This window comes from Oncorhynchus tshawytscha, linkage group LG30 (assembly GCF_018296145.1).
Source record: "Oncorhynchus tshawytscha isolate Ot180627B linkage group LG30, Otsh_v2.0, whole genome shotgun sequence".
In the NCBI taxonomy this organism is placed as follows: Eukaryota; Metazoa; Chordata; class Actinopteri; order Salmoniformes; family Salmonidae; genus Oncorhynchus; species Oncorhynchus tshawytscha.
The window spans coordinates 14,045,945-14,064,066 of NC_056458.1; the positions used below are offsets into that span (position 1 = coordinate 14,045,945).

At 39.9% G+C, this 18,122-nt stretch overlaps 1 protein-coding gene across 5 annotated transcripts; it reads left to right on the forward strand.

Moving 5' to 3' along the window:
* Window positions 1-5,182: 5,182 nt before the first annotated feature.
* On the forward strand, window positions 5,183-16,346 carry radx (RPA1 related single stranded DNA binding protein). Of its 5 annotated transcripts, none has more exons than XM_024420252.2 (15): window positions 5,183-6,311; window positions 6,397-6,539; window positions 6,699-6,891; window positions 7,052-7,160; window positions 7,298-7,398; window positions 7,503-7,622; window positions 7,732-7,827; window positions 8,670-8,837; window positions 10,464-10,606; window positions 10,800-10,945; window positions 11,197-11,244; window positions 11,307-11,482; window positions 11,701-11,982; window positions 13,659-13,841; window positions 14,688-16,345. In XM_024420252.2, exons 1-15 carry the CDS (start codon window positions 5,684-5,686, stop codon window positions 14,822-14,824), a joined length of 2,673 nt encoding a protein of 890 aa, XP_024276020.1. In that variant the 5' UTR covers window positions 5,183-5,683; the 3' UTR covers window positions 14,825-16,345. The 5 variants fall into 5 exon arrangements, with proteins under 5 accessions (XP_024276020.1, XP_024276021.1, XP_024276023.1 ...); XM_024420253.2 differs by having other exon boundaries at window positions 10,803-10,945; XM_024420254.2 differs by having other exon boundaries at window positions 5,184-6,311; window positions 11,355-11,482.
* The last annotated feature ends 1,776 nt before the right edge of the window (window positions 16,347-18,122 follow it).

Here is an 18,122-nt window from a genome sequence, read left to right on the forward strand (position 1 = left end):
GTAGTGCCAGACGTGTCCCCCTGCTTAAGCCAGTACATGTCCAGGCCCGTCTGAAGTTTGCTAGAGAGCATTTGGATGATCCAGAAGAAGATTGGGAGAATGTCATATGATCAGATGAAACCAAAATGTAACTTTTTGGTAAAAACTCAACTCGACGTGTTTGGAGGACAAAGAATGCTGAGTTGCATCCAAAGAACACCATACCTACTGTGAAGCATGGGGGTGGAAACATCATGCTTTGGGGCTGTTTTTCTGCAAAGGGACCAGGACGACTGATCCGTGTAAAGGAAAGAATGAATGGGGCCATGTATCGCGAGATTGAGTCAAAACCTCCTTCCATCAGCAAGGGCATTGAAGATGAAACGTGGCTGGGTCTTTCAGCATGACAATGATCCCAAACACACCGCCCAGGCAACGAAGTAGTGGCTTCGTAAGAAGCATTTCAAGGTCCTGGAGTGGCCTAGCCAGTCTCCAGATCTCAACCCCATAGAAAATCTTTGGAGGGAGTTGAAAGTCCGTGTTGCCCAGCAACAGCCCCAAAACCTCACAGCTCTAGAGGAGATCTGCATGGAGGAATGGGCCAAAATACCAGCAACAGTGTGTGAAAACCTTGTGAAGACTTACAGAAAACGTTTGACCTCTGTCATTGCCAACAAAGGGTATATAACAAAGTATTGAGATAAACTTTTGTTATTGACCAAATACTTATTTCCCACCACAATTTGCAAATAAATTCATTAAAAATCCTACAATGTGATTTTTCTGGATTTTTTTTCCCCCCTCATTTTGCCTGTCATAGTTGAAGTGTACCTGTGATGACAATTACAGGCCTCATCTTTTTATGTGGGAGAACTTGCACAATTGCTGGCTGACTAAATATTTTTTTGCCCCACTGTATCTAAACCAGGCAGCAAAAAAAATCCTACACCCTGTATCAAAAAATCTTTGACTGTATCCTATAGCGCGTTTTCTGTATTTAGGGTTGGGTGCTGGCCTCAGATTTTCACTTTATCACATATAGCCGGATGGGTTATTAGCAATTGCCGTGGGTGAACAAACAGCTGACCTGTGGGCAGTGGCAAACCGTCATTTAGCTAAAAACAGGCATGCATGTTTTTCACGTTATTTTGACATTAATACCTGTCACATCAGTTTGCAAACAATGTAAAACAAATAAAATCATTGAGTTAATAAAGCTGCATACAAACTTGGTCTCTTTTTTGTTTTCTTGAGTAAGGCAGGTCCAAAATGCAGGTGTTTCAGTCTAGCTCAGTGCTTTCTGTGGTGGATGGGCAGTCTGTGGTGGTGGGGCAGCCCGTGGAAAATACAGAGTGTAGGGGTTGGTAATGTTCTCTAGTTGCGCTGTGATTGGATAATGTTCTCTAGTTGCACCGTGATTGGCTCAGTGTTCTGTCACTCGTGGGGACACTACGTTACCGCCAAATCTAAGGGTAGAGGTTGAGAATTCAACACCATTGGGTGCTGCCATATAGTGCCCATACAATAGAAGTGCCCATCAAATTTGGCTCAAGGTAATTGGCCACAGATAAAATTATGTAAAATCACATTATATCTACAGCTTTGATTGGACTGATCATGTCAACATCATACTTTCAAAATCTTAGCTAGCAAGCTATCTACTGGAAAATGCTTTTTAATCCTTGTCATACTTATGAAGAGAAGAAAATTAAGAGGAATTAGAGATAAAACGTATCGTTGCTCATCGGCCATTGGACATAAACATGATACAACAAGTTGGAAATTGCAAATTCAACAATGTGTGGTTTGGAAGGAAACAGTGGCTAACTGAAAGTATTGCAAAGCAATCACTAACCTGCTATGCAGTGGAGTGGGTGTGTGGTACCAAGTCTGGATTTAAGGGTTTCTTTTTCAAGCTTAAAAGGATAAACATTCAACATTGGCCATGCTGTCAATCCAGCATGACCTTTGCCGTGGTAGTGCGGCGGTCCTTCGTGGGCAAAATTTGTCTTCAAAGTCTGGCATTCTCTAGATTTCTGGTGCTTTCAAAACAACTGGAAACTCAGAACTAGGAAATCTGACTTCCGTAACTTCAAGACAACTGGGAACTTGAAAAATTGAGCTCTGACTGAGAAAATACATTTTGAATGGTCATCCAACTGAATTGCAAAGTCGGGATCTCGGGCCTCTTTCTAGAGCACCGACCTGAAGGTCACTGACGTCATCATGATTTGGCCTTGTTTTTTTCAGAGTTCCCAGTTGTCCTGAAAGCACCAGAAATCTAGAGAATGCCAGATGTTGAAGACAAATTTTGCCCACGAAGGACCGCCGCACCACCATCCTGTTCAAGTGAGCACAGCACAACAAGATGAGTCCAAAAATGTATTGTATGCTGCTGCATAAATTATATGTGCCAGGGAGATATGTATACTGTAGCTAAGAAAGTAATATTAAGTGTATGCTGTGTAGTAAGCTGTTAGTAGTGCCTCACACTAATAATTTGATCCTTTTTCCCCCTCTTAATTTTGCCTACTGTTTTGACTTGGTGGTGCACATGTTGCGTATACCCTGTTTTAGACAAATGTAATCATGGAATATTGTAAGAGCTTTCATTGTCTACATTTATGCCCCCATAATTTATCCTACGGTTATGACTTGGTGTACACGGAGAATACTGTAAGAATACTGTTCTGAATTCTGTCGATGTACATTTCAAAAGTGCTGAACAAATAGTTATATTGACTACGTCTGTCCTAGCTTGCTCATTTATGTCTTAATCGAAATTACGGATTGCCTCTTATCCGCTCGTCGTCCCCTTATGCCATAGTTTGTACATCTCAATTGTCAGTAGAAACCACATTTGTTTCAGTAAGTCAGCCAAATCAGCTGTTTTTTTAAAGGCAGTAAATGAGGCTGAATGAACTGTTAGTCATCATTATAGTGCAATGAATGTATTGTTTAGTCTTGTGTTGTGTAGTAGCTTTGCTGGCATGCATCAAAAAACATACTGTATATATTATTTTGCCCCACCAAGATTTACATGCTAAAATCGCCACAGCCTGTGGGTAACCTATAGAAGCGCCTTTTTGAAGTGATTGACAATCAGACAAAAACATCATGACTGGTAGTGTTATTTCCACATCTAAATGGTAAAAAAATAACAATTCTACAGTTCCCACAAACAAAACATTCAATCAAAAAAAAAAAATGAGGATGTCAGACATGACTGGTTAGCTAGCTAGCATTAGAGCCTTCTGGCTAGCCTGTATCTAGTGGTTCTTACGTTGTGTATCAGAGCAATAGGTCTAGCTATGTACTTGTCATTTGGTTGAGACTAACATTAGCTTATAAAATCATTATTTGCTCTGTGTATATTTGGTGTGTAGTTGGTTGGCTTTGCTAGTTAGCAAGCTGTGATATCTGCTCAAGTTGGCTAACTTTAACTAGCTTGTAAATGAGTGTCATTCTGAAATGTAGGTGCATGCTTGCAAATCTTATTGAATTTATTAACAAATCAATTTATGTTTGCAAATAGTGTTTATTCACACATTGCGTTATGCACTTGCAAGTGTTGTTGCATTTATTCTCAAAAGAAGTTACATGCTTGTATAATTAAGTCACTATTTTACCTCGCTCTCTAATCTCCATTGACTTGCATTGCATTTGCAAAGCTGTCATCAATGCAAAGCGTGGCTTCTTTGAAGAATCTAAAATCTAAAATGTATTTTGATTTGTTTAACACATTTTTTACTACTACATGATTTCATATGTGTTATTTATAATTGTGATGTCTTTACTATTACTCTACAATGTAGAAAATAGTCAAAAATAAAGAAAACCCCTTGAATGAGTAGGTGTGTTCACACTTTTGATAGGTACTGTATATTGGTCCGGACAATCTGTTTACTAAAAATTATTATCTGACAGTTTTAATACTTACTTCACATGACTTGATTCATGAAATGTGTAAAAAAAAAAAAAAAACAGTAAACCCATGTGTCCAAATACAAAATATACACTGAACAAAAAATATAAATGCAACATGTAAAATGTTCCATATGCACAATAAGCTTATTTCTCTCTAATGTTATGCACAAATTTTGTTTACATCCCTTTTAGTGAGCATTTCTCCTTTGCCAAGATAATCCATCCACCTGACAGGTGTGACATATAAATAAACTAATTAAACAGCATGACCATTACATAGGTGCACCTTGTGCTGGGGGACAATAAATAGACACTCTAAAATGTGCAGTTTAGTTACACAACACAATGCCACAGATGTTAAGTTTTTAAGGAATGTGATAATTGGCATGCTGACTGCAGGAATGTCCACTAGGGCTGTTGCCAGATAGAGAAATTAATATTAAATTATCATAAATCACCTCCAACGTCGTTTTAGAGAATGTGGCAGTACCATCGAACACAATGGATTTTTATTGATGTCAATTTGAAACCACAGAGAAACCATGTAAACAAACTCACGAGCCCTATTGTCATGCCATTCATCCGCCGCCATCACCTCATGTTTCAGCATGATAATGCACGGCTTCATGTCGCAAGGATCTGTGCCCAATTCCTAGAAGCTGAAAATGTCCCAGTTCTTCCATGGCCTGCATACTCACCAGACATGTCACCCATTGAGCACATTTGGGGTGCTCTGTATCGACATGTGTTCCAGTTTCTGCCAATATCCAGCAACTTCGCACAGCCATTGAAGAGGAGTGGGACAACATTCCACAGTCAACAGCCAGATCAACTCTATGCATATGAGATGTATTGCGCTGCCTGAGGCAACTGGTGGTGATCACACCAGATAATGACTGGTTCTCTGATCCAGGTCCCTACGTTTTTTTTAAGGTATCTGTGACCAGCAGATGCATATATTCCCAATCATGTGAAATCTATAGATTAGGGCCAAATGAATTTACTTAAATTGACTGATTTCCTTACATGAACTGTAACTCAGTAACATCTTTGAAATTGTTACATTTTGAGTTTATTTTTGATCAATATTGTACAATATAAAAAACTCACATTGTAGACAAACCCTTTGGCCGATTTATAAAAATGATTCAGATTTGTCCATCAGTAAACTCAGAGAACAAGTGTACTAAAATAAATTATACATTTACGTTATGGACATGAATGGGTTAATGTGCAATTGCAGATGATTTTCTCCTTCATAATATAAGTGATATGCAAAGCACTGTGTGCGTCAGTGGGGCATGCCAGCACCGCGTTGATGTGTAGAATAACCGCCTCCAAAATTCAAATCCACTGCCGCCGAAGCAAAAGCGGGACTCTCTATGATGCTGTAATTAGCTAGCTACAATGTTTCCAAAAAACGTATCGTGATTTTATCGTCTTTTGTAAGTACAAAACGAGCTAGCTAGTCATAAAACGGAGACTGTTCATTCTTGTTAATCGGTAACGTCATTAGCATGCTAACGCGTTAGTTAGCTAAATATCTAAAGTTAGCTACTGGCGGGTTTTTTTTGCAAGAAAAAGCTAGCTATATTATTGGATGTGGCAAGACCGATACAGCTAGCACTAGGTTGATGGTCAACGCTTGTTTGCGTGGTCAGCAAACGGCTGTTAACAATATTTATTTACAGAGCTAAAGTTAGCTAGCTAACTACATCGTTAGCCAAGGCATACATTCAAGGTAGGTAGTTGTAAACAAACCCATTTCCCCCAGTGCATGGCCTGTTGCGCATTAATGATGCCCGAAGAAGTTCAGAACATATCGGCTTGTTCCGATCCATTGACTGAAAATAATCAGAATTCTTTCTTACATTCTACTTTGGAACAGTTCTTTGCTGCAAAAACACGTACACTTAAAATTGATAAAACGGATGCTGTAGCTGTCATTGAACTTCAGAGATATTTGACAGAACACCAAAATGTTGGACAACATCCTCCTGACAGCTACAGCTATGACATGATAGTGACTGATGGAGTCTGGCAGGCCAAGTGCATTCTTGACTGTAGTTTAAATCATCTGATCCACAAAAACATTATTCGTAGTGGAATTGATATCAACATCACCCAGTGCTCCTTTGTTTTCAATGAGAGAAGATTGGGTCAGGGTTGTGTTTGCATTGAGAAGATTGAACATGGTTCAAAGGAGTCTAATGTGTTGCGCAAGATTAAGGACTTGGATTCCCTCCCCATGATTTCAAAGGATGGCTTTGGGAACATTGTGGCATTGCAAAGTGATTCACCTCTGCAGGTGGGCCGCAAACATTACCTGTCTCTTTGGAATAACGAGGATCCTGAAGGCAGACTATGGGTTCCAGATGTCCCCCCATCAGAGGTGGTGCTGGATGGTAAGATGTGAATTTAAGTTGCTGACTTTTGTGAGAAACCACAATCTCCAATAGAAATCGTGTTAAGATATTTTGTCTTCAACAGTGTCAAAGATGACCCTCCTGTGTGATCTAGAGTCGTCACTTGGATGCATGTTTCGACCTCTCCCCCTGATAGTGAGGGTGATTCATAAATCCAGACTTCGGTATTATGGAAAACCTGACCTCAAGATTTATTACCCGTACCAGGTGAGGCATAAACATATAATCAAGTATCTGTGCCATACCATTGACCAATACACCATCTCTTCTCTACTGAACCCTGACACTATAATTAATGTCTCTTCGAATGTGTCAGTATTCTGAATTATGTTTCATCAGGATTTTGTTTATTTCTCTATTCTCCAGGCCTACTTTGAGGTTGCAGACCAGAGTGGCACCATGTCCCTTGTCCTGTGGAATGAGCTGTGCCCAGAATGGTACCAGAGACTGAATGTTGGAACTGTGCTCTATCTCCAAAACTACACCCTCAAGCAGAGCTATCAGAACAGGTCACGACCTCACATAGACAACCACAGAATGAAGAGCTTTCACTCAGTAGGTACTGAACTGAACCAAGTCATTCACAACTTAGTAAATCAACATTACCAGTATGTTGCCAGGCAGCACTCCTGAGTAGTCATTTTGAGAGAACATTGTCTGATTTTTTTTTTGTGAAACTGTTAATTTTAGTATGAATTTTGACTTTGCCTGCCTTGCAGAAATTTGTCTGAATCCACGGAATCCCACTGCAGTCCTTACTGTGGTTCCAGCCAAGAGTGTGCCACCTCAATGGGGCTTGCCTGAGGTTTCCTACCAGTTCGCCATTAGGTAAATTCACAACCACATTATGCAGTTGAAATTAGATTTGATGTAAAAACAAAGGCTTTTCCCTGGGTAACATTTTCCAAGATTACTAAGCAGTCTTTATCATCTGCCTGAACTACTTATAAATGTTTTTCTTCTAGATCAGAACTGGACAGCTTGGCCAGCAATTCTGCATGTGATGTCATTGGCTTGGTAACTTTTGTGAGTCGGGTGGAGAGAATAAAGAGTAAGGGGAACACAGGTAAGAGTTGCTCATTACACTTGCACTACTCACTTATTTCTCACTTAGGTAATTCCATGTGAAAGTGTAACACACATGGCCATAATTTATTCATTTTTTTGCAGGCCCAGAAAAATACTGGACTTACCGCTGGGTCCATGCAGTGGATGGAACATCCAATATTCCTTTCATTTTGGAGATTTTTGCTTCTTCACAACCAGAAATATTCAATGGGCTATACCCAAGTAAATATGACAGTATAATACCAACAATTGCATAGATAAACTGCAACAGAATTCTCTTAATTGTACTTCTTTTCTCCCTGCTCTGCACCCTCCCCTCTTCCCAATGCAGTGACATACCTGGTTTGCACTCAGATGAGGAAGTGTCAAGAGCAAGACTCACTGCCTTACCTCACCAGCAGCTGTGAGACACAGATATTCACTACAGGTAAGTGCTGCAGTCATTTGCAAAGAAACAAAAGATCAAATTAAAGTTTGTCACGCACAAAATACAGTGGATGTGACGACAGTACAGTGAAATGCTTACTTTGGTTTCATCTACATGTATTCTGTACTGTTGAGGAAGACATGTAGATAAAAGTAAAACATACTAATAAAATAGCAGACAAGGTAATACAATATATAATAAACACACAAGAATTGTCCCTTACATACAGTGGTGTAAAGTACTTAAGTTTTTTTAACTTAAGTACTACTTGACACCAAAAGTACTTGTAACATTTTGAATGCTTAACAGGACAGAAATGGTCTAATTCACACACTTCACACACTTCACACCCTGATCATCCCTAATGACTCACTAAACACAAATGCTTAGTTTATAAATTATGTCTGAGTGTTGAACTGTGACCTTGGCTATTTGTACATTTTAAAAAATGTGTATGTGTGTATATATAATATACAGTTATATATATATATATCACACACACACACACACACAAGTCTGGTTTGCTTAATAAGACATTTTAAATGATTTATACTTTTGATATTTAAAACCAAATACTTTTAGACTTTTTTACTTAAGTAGTATTTTACTGGGTGACTTTTGCTTGAGTCATTTTCTTTTATGGGGTATCTTTTACTCAAGTGGAAAAAGTACCCAATTTTCATACAACTGCTTATCAAACAAATGCGAAACATTGTGAAACAGAAAAGATCAACAGTAAAACTGCTCTATTTAAAAAGGAATATATGGGGAAACGCACTGCAACTTTATGTTAAGATCTAGTATGTAGTTGTTATACTCGATCAGATGTAGTTTTCCATTAGGGTATCACAAGGGCCAGCCCTACGTGTCAGACCCCAGGGTGAAGAGCTTCATCCAATGGACCAAGACTCTGAAGGACAGTGTCATGCTGAAGAAGACTGCTGTTGGTGGCCATTACTGCTTCCCTCACGCCCCTATTATCTTCACACAGTCTGTGGCAGATGGCTCAGGTAAGAGGTAAACCTTTTTCAAGAAGGAAAGATCTACATCCGTCTGTAATATGCACCACTGTTTTGTTTGTATGCTTGTTTAACTACAGCAGACATTACCATTTAAATTGTTTTCATAATTATAGTGCATTTGGAAAGTGTTCAGCCTCATGAATTTGACATTTTTGTTACGTTAGACTTATTCTAAAATTGATTATTTTGCAAATGTATTAAACATCTATAATATATTTACATAAGTATACAGACCCTTTACTCAGTACTTTGTTGAAGCACCTTTGGCACCGATTGCAGCCTCGAGTCTTCTTGGGCATGCCGCTACAAGCTTGGCATGTCTGTTTTGGGGAGTTTCTCCCATTCTTCTCTGCAGATCCTCTCAAGTTCTGTCAGGTTGGATGGGGAGCGTTGCTGTACAGCTTTTTTCAGGTCTCCAGAGATGTTTGATCGGGTCCGGGCTCTAGCTGGGCCACTCAAGGACATTAGACTTTTCCCAAAGCCACTCCTGCTTTGTCTTGGCTGTGTGCTTAGGGTCGTTGTCCTGTTGGAAGGGGAACCTTCGACCCAGTCTGAGGTTCTGAGTGATCTGGTGAAGGTTTTCATCAAGGATCTCTCTATTCTTTGCTCCGTTCATCTTTCCCTCGATCCTGACAAGTCTCCAAGTCCCTGCTGCTGAAAAACATCCCCACAGCATGATGCTGCCACCACCATGCTTCACCGTAAGGATGGTGCCAGGTTTCTTCCAGATGTGATGCTTGGCATTCAGGCCAAAGAGTTCAATCTTGGTTTCATCAGAACAGAGATTCTTGTTTCTCATGGTCTGAGAGTCCTTTAGGTGCTTTTTGGCAAACTCCAAGATGGCGGTCATGTGCCTTTTTACTGAGGAGTGGCTTCTGTTTGGCCAGTCTACCATGAAGGCCTGATTGGTGGAGTGCTGTAGAGATGGTTGTCCTTCTGGAATGTTCCCCCATCTCCAGAGGAACTCTGGAGCTCTGTTAGTGACCATCGAGTTCTTTGTTACTTCCCTGACCAAGGCCCTTCTCCCCCGATTGCTCAGTTTGGCTGGGCATCCAGCTCCTAGGAAGAGTCTTGGTGGTTCCAAACTTCTTCCATTTAATAATTGAGGCCACTGTGTTGTTGGAGACCTTCAATGCTGAGAATTTATGTTGGTACCATTCCCCAGATCTGTGCCTCAACATAATCCTGTCTCGAAGCTATATGGACAATTCCTTCGACCTCATGGCTTGGTTTTTGCCCTGACATGCACTGTCAACTGTGGGACCTTTTTATATAGACGGGTGTGTACCTTTCCAAATCATGTCCAATCAATTGAATTTACCAGAGGTGGACTCCAATCAAGTTGTAGAAACATCAAGGATGATCAATGGAAACGATGCACCTGAGCTCAATTTATAGTCTCATAGCCAAGGGTCTTAATACTTCTGTTAATAAGGTGTTTGTTTTTTATTTGTAATACATTTGCTAAAACTTGTTTTTTGCTTTTTTATTATGGGGTATTGTGTGTAGATTGAGAAATGTTCTTATTTAATCATTTTTAGAACAAGGCTGTTACATAACAAAATGTTTTTAAAAAAGTGAAGGGGTACTTTCCGAATGCACTGTATTTCTCAGCTCAAGTTCCTCTAGTTGCTGCAAATGACTTGAAGAGTGAGATGGAGGGTCTGCATTATCGTGAGCACAAGCGTCTGGCAATCCAAGGACAGATCATGGCTGTGTACTATGTGACATTGCCAGAGGAGACTCTGTCAGACCAGGTAGGCTTCATAGATATAACAGACTTCATGTGATCAACACACTTAGAAAAAGACTAAAGTAAATGTGTTGTTTTTTTACAAGAAAAATTAGCAGGATGAATTGCAAGACAAAAAAACACCAGTTGCCTGTACAGAACTTTATAGGTATTGTCATTGGTAAGGCAAGTTTAATGTAATGCCTGGTTCTCTCCAGCAGATGGTTCAGTCTGTTGTGGCTGAATCTGACCCACCCAGTGATCAGAGGACTGTAGAAGTGACTCAGACGCTGATAAACAGGGAAACAGCGCCCTCTAGTGTGCAGAGCTCACCCAGCAGACGGAAAAGAAAACAAGCCAAGAGGTGAGTAATCCAAGTGGAGCAGAGAGACATTGCAGATTAAATTAATATAATCTCATCGGGACCTGCGGTCTGTTGACTCCGTTCTAGGTCCAAATCTGGACCACGGTCCACTTGTTTAGTATGGCTACCCTAAAACAAGGGTAGGCTATTAGACATTCAAAATTGTATTTATAACTCTCCTTTACTATGGCATTGGAAATTAGATTAGCATATTTTCTTACTTGAATGTTTTAGAATTTTTTGTTTTTTAGAGTGATGAAGCGATGCTACATTACTCGTGCCAGGATGCAAGAGAAAAGGTAATGAATCAACTATTGTCAACCATCCCAGGTCACTGTAATAATTTCTCTATGCCCATCAGGGACCCACCCAGTAGCTCAGGTTATGGTGCGAGCATGTCTGTTCACAGAGAGGCTGGCCATGGCTTAACAGAAGAGGAGCTAGGTGAAGAGGAGAGTGATTCTGAAACAGAGGAAGTTAGTTCACTAGAAAAAAGAACTGACCAAACTAGAGCCAGTGGACAACTAGGTCTACCAGGTATGAGTGTTTTGCCACATTAACATAATCTCACCACTTATCTATGTGGCCTAACTTGTATTCCTCTCTATGGGTTATGCATGGCTAGTGAAGTGTGGGGGCTAGCCAGAGATTAACTATGCTGTTGGAAACCATGGAAACTACTTGCCATCGCATCATTCGTGTGGGATGTTACTAGGCTAGTGACATTGATAGGCCTATATTATTTTGTTTCTAAGATATTCCACAGAGTGAAGGCGCTACTGGAGAGAGAGCAGTTGCAGACTGTGATAGGACATCGTGGGAAAGCAGCTCGTGGCCAAAGCGGAGACAAGAAGTGTTAGAATATTTACATCCTGGTGGTGTGTACTCAGAGAGCCTTTCTCAGAGATTCAGATTTGACGACAAGACCCTTCTGCTGCAGCAAAGTAACCTACATGCTGCTAGGTGGACTCCAGAGCAAACCACAGACACCCTCTCACCAGTAACCTGCAAAGGATACTATAAAATCACAATATTAGGTAATGTAGAGCTCATGTAAATCATTTGTTTGTAATTTTTCATTTGATTGGAGTTAATCTGTGATTTATTGTTCTCAGGGGTGAAGGTAAGCCAGTCCGGTACAGAGTACCGGCAAAATAAATAGTGCCGGTACGGTGTACTGGTAAAACATGAGCCTATCACAATAATTAAATCAAAGATTAAAACTTTAGGCTATTGTACCATAATTTATTGTTGGCGCCTGTCAGCCTCATGAGAAATGAGTGAATGGACTTAACTTGGTGGTATCACTCCAAAATGCGGTGTAGTTTTAGGTAAACAACATTTTTGCAAGGCAGAGATGATTTGCCGGGAATGTGATGCAAGCGGACACCAGTGAGTGGACACAATCAATTCAGGCTGCAAGTGTCTCCAATGACAATTGCCGAATGTCATCATTTTTGGGGTGTTTTAATAGATATCTCTTTCCATTCAAATGTCAGGTGCACAGTACAGTTTGATGGAATTATTTTAGGTGACCAATGTATGCAGATGTGATTTGTTTGACAATCAGATAAAAACATCATGCCTGGTTGTGTTCATGGCCCATTAAAAGGCAGTGATGTAAAAGTATTTAAGTTGTTTTTTGCTGTATCTGTACTTTACTATTTATGTTTTACAACTTTTACTTTACTACATTCCTAACTAAAACAATTAACTTTTTACTTCATGCATTTTCCCTGACACCCAAAAGTACTTGTTACATATTTAATGCTTAGTAGGACATGAAAGGGTCCAAGTCATACACTTAAAGACAACATCCCTACTGCCTCTGATCTGGCGGACTCACTAAACACACATGCTTCATTTGTAAATTATGTCTGAGTGTTGAGCTGTGACCCCGGTTATCCGTAAATTTAAAAAGCAATAATATGGCTCCATCTGGTTTACTTAATAAGGAATTTGAAATGATTTGTACTTTGACTTTTGATACTTAAGTATATTTTATCCAATACATTTACTTTTGAATCTTAAGTATATTTTAAAACCAAATACTTTTAGACCTTTTACTCAAGAAGTATTTTACTGGGTGATTTACTTGAGTCATTCTTTTAAGGTATCTTTACTCAAGTATGACAATTGGGTACTTTTTCCACCACTGTTAAAAAGGTAACAGGTGACACGTCTTTACTATTAGACTCATCAAAAATATTTGTGCACGTGCGAGATGCTGTACCGGTAAAAAATTCAATCCACTTTCACCCCTGATTTTTAAAAACATTTTTTTATACATCCTTAGTGGTTTTATTTAATTTAACTTCTATAATTTCAGGGCGCAGCGGTTTAAGGCAGTGCTTGAGGCGTCTCTAGTGTTACAGCCGGCCGTGACCGGGAGACCCATGAGGCGGTGCACAATTGGCCCAACGTAGTCTAGGTTAGGGGAGGGTTTGGCTGGCTGGGATTTCCTTGTCCCATCGCCCTCTAGTGACTCCTTGTGACGGGCCGGGTGCCTGCAAGCTGACTGCTGTCGCCAGTTATACGGTGTTTCCTCTGACACATTGGTGTGGCTGGCTTCCGGGTTAAGCGAGCAGTGCGTCAAGAAGCAATGCGGCTTGGCCGTGTTTCAGAGGATGCATGGCTCTCGCCCTTCGCCTTTCCTGAGTCTGTACGGGAGTTGCAGTGATGGGACACACTAACATGTCTCTCTCTCTGGCAGGTATAAACCAGCAGATGGCCATCGATGCTGCCTTTGTTCCCGTGATGTCATCTGGGGACCCCAGGTCCGTAGGTCTAACACAAGACCCCCATGACAACACACTTCTGTCCTGCCTGTCTGCAGGCTTCATCTGCCCTCTCGCAGACCCCCTGAGCCAGAGTGAGGTTGCTCTCCCTGAACCAGGTAACACACTAGGTAGAGTGGGACAGGAGGGGAGGGTAAAGGTTAAACACACCCCTGAGAGCAAGTCATGGGGCAGTGTGTTTAGCTAAGGTAAAACTCCAGGCTATTTAAGGAGAGTGCCATTTGTGGTTCTTGACCTGCTCACATGCATATTTACAATATCATATTTCCTAATGTTGACCTCCAAATGGGGCTTTCAACTCTAAAACTTGAGTCCACTTAAGAAAGCAGTTATGGCAAATCAAATGCGCTGTCCATTTTAGGCTAGACTGATTATTGATTACAGGGTCAAATCAAACAATTGATATGGTAGATTGTCAATTTATAATATTAGGCATTTATTAATTACATACTGAGTATACTCAAACATTAGGAACTTCTTCCTAGTATTGAGTTGCTGGTCCATGTTGTCTCCAATGGTTGTGTCAAGTTGGCTGGATGTCCTTTGGGTGGTGGCCCATTCTTGATACACACAGGAAACTGTTGAGCATGAAAAACCAAACAGCAGTTCGACGGCTACTACCATACCCCGTTCAAAGGCACTTAAATCTTTTGTCTTGCCCATTCACCCTCTGAATGGCACACATACACAATCCATGTCTCAATTGTCAAGGCTCAAATCCTTTAAACTTGTCTCCTCTCCTTCATCTACATTAATTTGAAGTGGTTTAAACAAGTGACATCAATAACTTTCACCTGGTCAGTTAAGGAGTTAATGGTTTGTATACTCAGTGTAGAATGTAGACCCTGTTTATAGGAGGTTTGCATACATAATGTTTCCAACAATTTTAAATATTCCGAAGTTAATTTGTGTATGCTGGTTTTTCTTAATTTTTCATCTTTCAGGGGAGATTTTAGCAACTGCTGAGGAGCTGAAAGACACCCATCTTGTGTGTATCCTTGACCTCTGTCATCTGGGAGGAGAGAAAGTAGAGGTTATAATCACCAAGGTGTATAGAATGACTGATATTGCTTTGGTATAGATATTGGACCACAGTATGTGTTGTCTTGTCTGACAAATCTGAAATTAGTGTGTTCTTTTAACATGATTAGCCAGACATTTTATTGTTAAATACTGGAAATATTTTTGTAGATATTTTTTTAAATGGGGGTTTGAGTATTTTTGAAAAAAACACTTTCAACAAGAAATAAAATAAATCACATTTTAAATGAGGATTCATTAACTTTTTTTAAACTTCAATATTTGTCAAATCGTCTTCCACATTCACATGCTTAATGTTTATTTATGCCATAGCATAAAGACAAGCTACATGGGCTCTGGGAAAAAAAGTACATGGAACTATGCAGAAGGTAAAATAGTTTAGTTCTGTTAAACATCCTGAAACAGGATATAGTTTAAACATTTGAGCTATAGTGTGGTTACTAAACTGGTTTCACATTAGGCTGAACTTTCCAACTTGTGATGCTGTAAACGAAGGAATTTCCTAAATTATTTTGCTTGAACTTTGGTGTTTCAAGCCTACAGTGTGATGTATTATCTTGTGCACTGTTATGGCAGCAGTAGTGTTGACGTTTCATGTGTTTGTTGACACAGCTAATTTTAAATCCTGCTAGAACATTTCCTCTTACACACTTTCAATAGCACACTGGCTGAAACTAATGAAGACAGATCAAGATGTTTTGGATTACAACACTGCAATATCACAAACAAAATCATGTGTCAAATCAACAATATGCTGTATTCTTTTTCCAGGCTTGCATTCACAGGTAAACTTGGACTAAACACATGCAAAGCTAGTGAGCAAGGTCCACAAAGATAAGAGAGAGACGACTGATGTATTTGGTTTAGGTTACATAGAAGGCAGGTGTCAGTTTACTGCTTACAATACAACGCCCCAGGCAGACGATGATCAGGAAGACAGGGCTTGACCCCACTATCGATGATGTCATCCCCACAGTGACTGTACATATACAGTGGGGCAAAAGTATTTAGTCAGCCAGCAATTGTGCAAGTTCTCCCACTTAAAGATGAGAGGCATGTAATTTATCATAGGTACACTTCAACTATGACAGACATAATGAGAAAAAAAAATCATGGGTGTTGAAAACAACACCTCCGCTTCGCTGATCCTCAACACAAGGGTGCATGCTCAGCCCTCTCTTGTACTCCCTGTTCACCCATGACTGCGTGGCCATGCATGACTCCAACTTCATCATCAAGCTTGCAGACGACAACAGTAGTGGGCTTGATTACTAACAACGACGAGACGGCCTACAGGGAGGTGGTGAGGGCTCTGGGAGTGTGGTAGCAGGAAAATAACCTCTCACTCAATGTCAACATAACGAAGGAGATGATTGTGGACTTTAGGAAACAGCAGAGGTAGCACCCCCCTATCCACATCGAAAGGACTGCAGTGGAGAAGTTGGAAAGCTTCATGTTCCTCGGCATAACCATCACTACCTGCCCTCCAGGACACCTACAGCACATGATGTACCAGGAAGGCCAAAAAGATCAAGGACAACAACCACCCAAGCCACTCCCTGTTCACCCTGCTATCATCCAGAAGACAAGGTCAGTATTGGGGCATCAAAGCTGAGACAGCTGTTTTTCAATCTCAAGACCATCAGACTGTTAAACTGCCATCAGAGGTTGCTGGTGTGTGTGTGTGTGTGTGTGTGTATATATATATTAGACTCAATCCACTTTAATAAATGGAACACTAGTCACTTTAATGTTTACATATTTTGCATTACTCGTTTGTATATACTGTATTCTATTCTGCTGTTAGTCTATACTCACCCATATTTATATATTCTTAATTCCATTCCTTAGATTTGTGTGTATTGTTGTGAACTTGTTAGATATTACTGTTGGAGTGAGAAACAAGTATTTCGCTACACCTGCAATAATAGCTGCTAAACATGTGTATGTGAACAATCAAATTTGACCTGATTTGATTTTAGAGAATTTTTTTCTAATCATGGTAAATTCCTGGGAACTTTTACTTCATCTCATGAAACATGAGAACAACACTTTACATTTCTGTGTTTGTTCAGTGTGACTGTACTGGGTCTTTAATACTGTGTGTGTAGGCTAGGTAATACAGGCGGCCGGTGGTATCTTAAGTGGGGAGGACAGACTCTTCATAATGGTTGGAACGGAATTCATGAAATGGTATTAAACAAACACATGGTTTCCATGTGTTTAATATCATTCCATTCGAGCCATTATTATGAGCTGTTCTCCCCTCAGCAGCCTCCTGTGCTAGGTATGATTCTGCTGACTTTAGTAAGTTATACTGTATGTTGGGCACATTTGTATCTGAAATAGGCAATGGTGTTTTCTGGTATTTGTTTAAAGTGATTTTTTTTTTAGGAGCAAATGTATTACATGCAAATGGCACTTGATTTTATGATACAGTATGTCTATATTGATTAAGGAATGACATACTGTACATGAGCAAGATGAATGAAATTAATTTGTACATCAATTGACCAAGTGTTCACTTTTTTTCTAAATCAGAAGACAAGCCTGGGGAGGAGTTATGGTTGCATTTCATCGTTCAGTACGTGGGCTTCTATACATCTAGGACCGAACGTCTAGCAACTTAATAAAGGCTGCGTGTTTGACAACTTTAGCATATTATCGAATTAGAAACGACTTAATACTTTTATCTACTTAGCAACAACTTACCATTTTAGCTAACCTTAACTCTTTACCAACTCCTAACATTAACCCCAGCTAATGTTAGCCACAACAAATTGGAATTCCTAACATATACATTGAGCAAATATTTGTAAAATATTATACAAAATGGATAATGGACATCCACAAATGAATACATACCATACTAGTTTGAGTGTTCTGGATTTACGTTTGTCTACCCCAGAGTCCAGGCCATCTCTACCTCAATTACCCCCTGCACATCTGGTACCCAGTGTATATTGTTACTCATTGTGTATTTATTCCTCATGTTATTATTTTTCTATTATTTCGTTAGTCTACACCTGTTGTTGATGAAGCATGTGACAAATACAATTTGAATGATTGATTGGGCCTTAGCAACATTGTTGCACTGTTCATTGTCTGCACAATGACAATCAATTAGTCCTTTCAGGAACATAGGTTTGTAACCCAACAGCAAGCATTGCATTGTAAACGTTATTGTGATGTGGCTCTGTTTAGTTTGTTTGTATTATGTCGCCATGTAAAATAAAAACTAATCGTTGAGGTTTGGTTAAACGTGTGCTTCTCCTTTAAGAATGAAATGGGAGCGTACTACTCTCAATTTGACCTCATTGACGTCACGAAGGGAGGAA

Excerpts from the sequence above, each read along its gene's own strand:
- radx (XM_024420252.2), top strand. The coding sequence starts at position 5,684 with ATGGCCTGTTGCGCATTAATGATGCCCGAAGAAGTTCAGAACATATCG. Across the intron at positions 7,399-7,502 it reads AAAGAGTAAGGGGAACACAG|GCCCAGAAAAATACTGGACT; the intron begins GTAAGAGTTGCT and ends ATTTTTTTGCAG. Across the intron at positions 13,842-14,687 it reads GGTTGCTCTCCCTGAACCAG|GGGAGATTTTAGCAACTGCT; the intron begins GTAACACACTAG and ends TTCATCTTTCAG.